Genomic DNA, 7,730 nt, shown 5'->3' on the forward strand with positions numbered 1-7,730 from the left:
CGCCCGCCCCCCGCCGCCGCCGTGTCGGCGCCCGCCTTCTACGCGCCGCAGAAGAAGTTCGGCCCGGTGGTGGCCCCCAAGCCCAAAGTGAACCCCTTCCGGCCCGGCGACGGCGAGCTGCCCGCGGCCGCCGGGCCGCAGCGCGCGCAGATGGGCCGGGCGGGCGAGGTTCCCCCGCCGCCCCCCGAAGGTACGCCGGTGGGGGCCCGCCTGGGTAACGGGGTGCAGAGGGGTGCGGGGGGACGGTGGGGCGGCGGCCGGCCGGGGACGGGAAGTGCCGGGCTGCAGCGCTGCGGGGCCCGAGGAAGGGCCGGGACGGGTCAGGGGGCTCCAGCGGGCCGGGGCTGCGAGGGCGGGCGCAGGGACCCCCGGTGGGCCGCCTGCAGAGCCCCGGGCCGAGCAGTTCTTACTCATCGCTGCTCGTGGCCGGGAGCCAAGGCCTGAGGCCGGGCCAAACGCCGCCGGCCCGGGCGGCTGTGCGCCAGAACTCCTGCCCTCGGGGGGCGCTCTGCGCAGTGGGGCCGGGCGGTGCCCCGTCTGACCCGGCGCCCTGCGGCCCTTCTCACGTCCGCGGGCCCAGGGCGAGCTGGGCGCAGGGCTGGGGCGGCCGATGGAGGGGGCCTGGAGGCGGAGGTGAGGGAGGGGCCTCTGCTGACGACCCCCTGGCGCTCCCCCCAGACCTTCCCCTGCCGCCCCCTCCGCCGCTCGGTGATGCTGAGGACGCGGAGGGTGCCCTGGGCGGCCCCTTCCCGCCGCCCCCGCCCCCGATCGAGGAGCCCTTCCCCCCTGCACCCCTGGAGGACGAGCTCTTCCCTTCGCCGCCGCCCCCGCTGGAGGAGGAGGGCGGGCCGGAGGCGGCCACACGGCTCCCACCACAGGTAGGGAGGCCCGGCTCCTTCCCCGCTGCCTGCGTGGGTGGGTGGACGGAATGGAGGCCTGGGCCCCTCTGACCCTGACCTGCAGTCCAGGGAGAAGGTGAGCAGCATTGACCTGGAGATGGACTCGCTGTCCTCGCTGCTGGACGACATGACCAAGAACGACCCCTTCAAGGCCCGGGTGAGGGCTGGGAGAGGAGAGGCGGGGCGTAGGGACTAGGGCACCTGAGGGCGTGGTCTCTGACCTCAGTCCTCTCTCCTCGCCTCCCTGCAGGTGTCCTCTGGATATGTGCCTCCACCGGTGGCCACGCCTTTCACTCCCAAATCCAGTCCTAGGCCTGCAACTGGAGGGGCAGCACCCCTGCCTCCTTGGAAGGCCCCCTCTAGCTCCCAGCCCCTGTCCCAGGCTCAGGCCTTACCCCAGAGCCAGACTCAGCCCCAGGCCTGGCCTAAGGTTCAGCTCCAGGCCCAGCCCCAGGCCCCCGCTCCTGCCCGGGTCACGGCTCCTGCCCAGGCCCAGCCTGTGTCTCTGGCCCACACCCAGCCGCGAGGTCCCCCAGCCCCTAAGTTTTCTCCCGTGGCTCCCAGGTTTACTCCTGTGGCCTCCAAGTTCAGCCCTGGAGCCCCAAGTGGACCTGCGCCACAGCCCAGTCAGAAGTTGGGGTCTCCTGAAGCTCCCTCTGCCGTGGGCACAGGCTCCCATCAGCCCTCCGGTGTCACCTCTGCTCAGCAGAGGGAGAAGCCCCGTGTGCCGCAGAAGCAGCAGTCGGTGGCCCCGCCACCACCGGCTCCAAACCAGGTGAGGGAGGGCGGCCGCAGGCGCCGGGGGCAGGGCAGGGCCGAGTCTGGAGCAGGCACGAAGGCGAGCACAGTGGGAGTTGAGTGGTGGTGTGGGAGCTTCCCTGACTTGGGCCAGGGCCAAGCAGAAGAGGAAGGACCTGGCAGGGTCCCCTGAGGGTGGGGACCAGCGTAGATCACTGACTGGGCGTCCAATCTGCGTTCTTCTTGAGGGCCTCTGTGGTCCTGCCCGTGGCCCATCCTGTGGTCAGAACAGGGCAATGGTGGCATGGCCAGGCCAGCTCTGTGGTGCCGGGGTGTTCAGGACACAGGAGGGACACCCGGGGCTCAGAGGGTGGGTGACCGCAGGCCAGGCTCAGAGGCCCATCTTGAACACGCTACCTGACACTGGGGTTGTGCAGTGAAGTGAGCTCCCGCAGATGGGCCTAGGCTCCTGGCCTGAATGCCCCAGGGAAGCAGCGACTCCGGGCTTCCTGCCGCCAGCACCCAGGGTCTGGCCAGCAGAGGGTCATCTCGCCTGGCGGCCTAGGGGACACCATGCCTGTGCATACGCACACACACAGGCAGGAATGCCAGGTACCCGTGAGCGCCACAGAGCCCTGTCCCGCAAGGGTGCAGACCAGGGCCCAGCGTGGAGACTGCAAGCTGAGGAGGGCTCCAGGGAGCTGATGTGCCCGGGAGGGAGGGTGGAGGATGGAAGGGCCGGGACAGGGAACCAGTGGGCACCACCCTAGGGCACGGTGCACAGGGTATTGGAGAAGAGAAAGTAGCTGGGTGGGAGCGGCCGGTGGGGCTGGGACAGAGGAAACGCGAGGGCGAGTCATTGCGGTTTTGGGGTGGGGGCAGTGAAAATAGTGCTTTTGGCGACTTTGGGGGTGTTCCCAGCAGAGGTGTGCGGTCTGTACTGGGGCCACAGTGACTTTGGCCAGTGAACAATAGGTTCCAAGTCCAGGCTGCTGCAGAGGAAGGGCCGTGGCTGGGCTGGGAACTGATAAGGCTGCACGAGGAGGAGGGCTGGCAGCGGAGGAGGCTGCAGGCGGCGGGGAGAACCAGATAGAGAAGTGAAGTCCGGAGGGGAAACGGCTTGCAGGGAAGAGGAGGGAGCTCCGTTTGGAGCAGGACGTTGAGGGGAGCTGCCGGCAGTTAGCCATGGAGGGTGGACTTCCTGCTGCAGGTGCGTGCGCCGTGGCGGTGACGGGAGGGGCGCATGGGGCATCGTGGGGAAGATTGAGGGGTGGCAGAGTCGAATGGCCACATGGTGTTGCTGAGGACAGTGAAGAGAGGACAAGGTTGCAGCACTCTTCAGCGGAGGACTGAGGAAAACGGGCGAGAGGCCAGCCACGTACTGTTAGGACATCTTAGGTGGCCACGGGCAGGCCCCCTTGGGTCCTGGGGCAGACTGGAAGGGGCTAAGGAGGGACAGTTGTGACAAGAGCTCCCTGCCCTGAGGGGCCCGGGGCAGGGCTGTGAGCAGTGAGGGCCATGGCCCGGGGGGCGGGTGGGCAGGCACTGTGACAGCCCGGGTCCGGAGGCGGCCCTGGTGCAGGCCGCCAGGGGCGAGGGCCGCGCGTCCCGCCGTTTTCTGCGGAGCAAAGATGGGGAGGGAGCAGACACTGGCCGGCTTCCAGCTTCTCTGTTCCACAGGCTGTGAGGTCATCCTGAGTGAGGGGCGAAGCCGTCAGGGGCCTGTGGGGACGGAAAGGCTGGGAGCAGCTGCGGTGGGGAAGCCGACTGGGCGTCCCCAGAGCCCATTCCCAGACAGGAGTGAGGCGGGGAGGGCACCAAGGCGCTGTATGCTCCCCTGCCGGGTGACCAGCTCTCCAAGGCTCTGCAGCTGGCGGCAGGGGCTGGGGCGGCACAGGAGATTGGACCAGGTTAGTGATGGTGGTGAGCTCCTTGGAGAAACAGGCTGGGGCAGGACGAGAAGGATGCTGGGAACTGGGAAGGGCTGGTGTGGAGGACTCAGCCTTGTGAGCGGGACCACGGAGCAGTGGGTGTGGTATGGGAGGGTTGGGGGCCTCAAGCCCAAGGTGGCAGAGCTGGCAGAGCGGAGGCCCCAGGGTCCCACGTCCCATGCTGGACAGTGACTGAGGTGGCACTGAGGAGGTCACGTCTGCGTGCCTTTGGTGTAGCAGCTGACAAGCAGCGGGGAGCAGCAGTGAGCAGGTGCACCTGGGAGGACTGTGGGTGTCCAGGTGGATTAGTGACCAGCTCATGGTGCCAGGGAAATGGAGTGGGAGAGTGGCCCAGCAGTGGCCTTGTCCCATCTGCTGCCTCATGGAGCCACTGGCGGAGGACGGAGAGCCAAGAGTGACCTTGTGCTGTGAATGGGTCCAGGAGGACCCCTGTCAGGGAACAGGGGGACATGGGAGTCCACAGGGGACCAGGCAGGCTCAGGAGCGTGTGACGGTGGTGGAACGCTGCTCCCTGGCCGAGAAGCCTTCACAGCTCTGGATGGAGGGACGGGTGCTCCCCTTGGATTAGTGGCCTAGCAAAGAGAAAGGTGCCGTGGACAGGCAGGATGGTTGGCGGGGGTTCTGGTCCGTGGTGGGGGGTGCAGTTCTGGGAGGAGTGCCGGTCCTCCTACCAAGTGTCTCCGGGTCAGGCACAGCCTGAGGCACCATCTCCATTCTTGGGGGTGCAACAGTGCCCCCTAGCCTCTGCCCCACCTGGCTCCACCATCCCCTGCCTGGCAGTGTGGGGGCCGGGAGCTCTGGGGCAGCCTGGGGCCTGGGCTCTAACCACACCACCTGTGTTGTGTCCTCACGCTCCCGCTGCCTGGCAGCAGGCGGACGGTAGGTGTCCCCCGCCTTGTGTGGCCTGGGTGGTCTGTGGCATGTTTCGTGGCGTCTGCGTGGCCATGGCGTGTCGGCGCTTCTGTGAGCTGAGCTGCTGTTTGTGGCCTGTGTTGGCCCATCCTTGGCCTGTCTGTGCCGCCCAGGGAGGGCCGGGCAAGGGGTGGACGTGTCTAGGCTCAGGGGCGTCCCTTCCCTCAGTTACTTGTGTGGGGCCTGGGATGGGCATGGGCTCACACCGCCTGGAGGGTCAGCCCCGAGCCTCCAGGAAGCTGGGAAGAGGACCTCACAGCCTGAGGGAGGCCTTGGGGTTTCAGGTGCGCTCCTCTGGGACCCCTGGCCCCCTGACGCTGAAGGAGGTGGAGGAATTGGAGCAGCTGACCCAGCAACTTATGCAGGACATGGAGCAGCCCCAGAGGCCGGGTGCAGCCCCCAGCGGTGAGCCCTGGCCCCACGCCCCCCGTGTCCCCCTCACGCTGACGCCCAGCTCCCCAGCTCCTATAGAGCTCCGCGGCCATGGCCGCCAGCAGTGGGCCCCGCCACCTCTGCCCCTGCCCCCCCGTGTCCCCCTCACGCTGACGCCCAGCTCCCCGGCTCCTATAGAGCTCTGTGGCCATGGCCACCAGCAGTGGGCCCCGCCACCTCCATGCCCCCCGTGTCCCCCTCACCCTGACGCCCAGCTCCCCGGCTCCTATAGAGCTCCGTGGTCATGGCCGCCAGCAGTGGGCCCCGCCACCTCCATGCCCCCCGTGTCCCCCTCACGCTGACGCCCAGCTCCCCGGCTCCTATAGAGCTCTGTGGCCATGGCCGCCAGCAGTGGGCCCCGCCACCTCCATGCCCCCCGTGTCCCCCTCACGCTGACGCCCAGCTCCCCGGCCCCCGCAGAGCTCTGTGGCCGCTGCCAGCAGCCCCTGGCCCGGGCCCAGCCAGCGGTCCGTGCTCTGGGCCAGCTCTTCCACATCGCCTGCTTCACCTGCCACCAGTGTGCTCGGCAGCTGCAGGGACAGCAGTTCTACAGCCTGGAGGGGGCGCCCCACTGCGAGGGCTGCTACACCGTGAGTGGGGACAGCCACGAGGGGCTGCCGGGTGGGGCCTCGGGACGCCTGCCCATGCAGCATGACCTGGGGGCTGGGAATGGGCGTCAGCGTGGGGTGGTGCAGGAGCTGGCCGGGTGGGGGGCCTTGGAGCCCCTGCCCACTGCCCTCGTGCCTGCAGGACACCTTGGAGAAGTGCAGCACCTGTGGGCAGCCCATCACAGAGCGCATGCTGAGGGCCACCGGCAGGGCCTACCACCCACAGTGCTTCACCTGTGTGGTGTGCGCCTGCCCCCTGGAGGGCACCTCTTTCATCGTGGACCAGGCCAACCGGCCCCACTGCGTCCCTGACTACCACAGGTGAGGGCCTGCCCCTCCTGGCATCCTGGGGGCCGAAGCTGGCGGCATCCCTGCCTGAGGGCCGAGCTCACTCTGGGTGAATCGTGTCCTGTACACTGAGTGAGGGGCTTGTTTCTGCACACAGTCTGGGTCTGGACCCCCACAGACTCAGTTTTTCCCAGCAAAACCCCATCGCTAGCTAAGGGGCATTGCTGTGAGACCCGAGTCTGGTTCCCCTCTGACCATACTCTTGAGGGGCTCATTTGAGGACCTCACTTGGGGCCAGACCTTGACCTCCCACTGTACTCCCCCAGGCTCTCCATGGCCCCCTGAGGACCGTAGCCACCCCAGAGCTGGGCTGGGCAAGGGTCTGGGACCAGGCTGGGCAAGAGGGTCCCTCCTGCACGTGGTGGGGTAGAAGGCAGCGAAGGTGTGTCAGGATGATGTCTGGGGGGTGAGCGAGGGGCGGAGACCCTTGTGAGGCCAGTCAGGAGGCTGGTCCTTGTTCCGAGGACCTTCTGCAGGTGGGACGCAGTGTGGGTGGGGGTCTGGGCCCTCTGTGCCCCCTGCAGTCACCGCCGTGCCCCTCTGCCCCCCAGGCAGTACGCCCCGAAGTGCTCTGTCTGTTCGGAGCCCATCATGCCAGAGCCCGGCCGGGATGAGACCGTGCGGGTGGTGGCTCTGGAAAAGAACTTCCACATGAACTGTTACAAGTGTGAGGTCTGTGTTCCTGCTTCTGGGCGTGCCGGGGGCGGGGTGCTGCTCACCAACGTGTTGGGGGCCCCCGTTTCATTCTAGAGGTCACCCTGTGGGTGGTCATCTTGCATTGTGGAGAGACCTGGAGGGACGCCTGAGGCCAGGGGAGGGGGGTGCAGTCTGGGGAGAGGGTGGAAGAAGTCAGGATGTGAGGAGGGCTAGGGACAGTGGGGGGCACCTTGGAGCAGCCCTGCCCACTGCCCATTTGGGCAGAGAGAGGTGGGGACCAGAGGTGGTTGGGACCGGGGCAGCTCTGGGCCTTGGGAAGACCCTGTGCACGGGGAGGGGTGTGGGGACCAGGCCCAGTCAGGCCACTCTTCCTCCCCCAGGACTGTGGGAAGCCCCTGTCCATCGAGGCTGATGACAATGGCTGCTTCCCCCTGGATGGACATGTGCTTTGCCGGAAGTGCCACACCGCTCGGGCCCAGACTTGAGGGCCAGCCTCCTAGGCCCCGGCCTGCCGCGTGGGGGGGGGGCCCTCCATTCCAGCTCCACCTTCATTGCGGCCCCAAGCAGGACCCAGGGCCCTGACCAGCATCCCCACCCCCCTCAGGCTGTAAGGCCTGAGTCACGGTCCCCTCCCCCCCCACTCCACAGGGCCCCATGGTTCCCCCCATTCCTGCCCAGGGGTACCAGGCCTCACTGCTGCTTTCACTGCTGCCAGCCAGCACCCCACTCCTGAAGGGGGTGCCGAGCCTGGGGGGCGGGATGGCCGCCCCCATCAGAGCTGCCAGGTTGTGGCCACAGCTGCAATAAAGAATCTTTTTCCAGAATTCTGGGTGTGGTGCTTGGTGCTTAGGGTGGGATTAGGGGCCGGGGTAAGAAATGGACCAGGCAAGAACTTGGTCCTGTTTATTTATAAAAATAGATACGTGTGTGCATATATTAAACCTAGCCCCCCACATCGCCCTTGAGGCCCCCACAGCCACAGCCAGGCGGGCCATGGGGGTGGGCACAGCACCAGAGGCCCATCCGGCCAGGAAGATGGGGTGCACGGCGGGATCCTGGCTCCGCGGTGGGGCTCAGTCCTTGAACCCCTGAATACTGCAAAGGATACGCTTCTGGTGCCCAGGCAGGGTGATCCCCATCTGAGTCAGGTCCCTGGGGGGGGACCGGGTGTGAGGGCTCAGCCG

The 7,730-nt window shown here is 67.5% G+C and overlaps 2 protein-coding genes across 2 annotated transcripts in view; one reads left to right on the forward strand and one right to left on the reverse strand.

The window, feature by feature from the left end:
- Nucleotides 1-3: 3 nt before the first annotated feature.
- ZYX (zyxin) lies at nt 4-7,031 on the forward strand (the record flags this gene model as incomplete). Its single annotated transcript, XM_007956591.2, has 9 exons — nt 4-190; nt 679-878; nt 964-1,056; nt 1,150-1,674; nt 4,786-4,906; nt 5,354-5,523; nt 5,684-5,862; nt 6,441-6,561; nt 6,927-7,031. Coding segments are annotated over 9 exons (1,701 nt in total), but the record flags the coding sequence as incomplete, so codon positions are not given.
- Nucleotides 7,032-7,619: 588 nt separating this feature from the next.
- The window catches only part of EPHA1 (EPH receptor A1), a 27,464-nt gene continuing 27,353 nt past the window's right edge, over nt 7,620-7,730 (reverse strand). The window contains exon 20 of the mRNA XM_007956614.1: nt 7,620-7,730. This exon is cut by the window's right edge and continues 13 nt beyond it. Within this exon, the coding sequence (XP_007954805.1) occupies nt 7,620-7,730 (111 nt within the window).

This window comes from Orycteropus afer, unplaced genomic scaffold (genome assembly GCF_000298275.1).
Source record: "Orycteropus afer afer isolate SDZICR_OR568_19922 unplaced genomic scaffold, OryAfe1.0 scaffold00638, whole genome shotgun sequence".
In the NCBI taxonomy this organism is placed as follows: Eukaryota; Metazoa; Chordata; class Mammalia; order Tubulidentata; family Orycteropodidae; genus Orycteropus; species Orycteropus afer.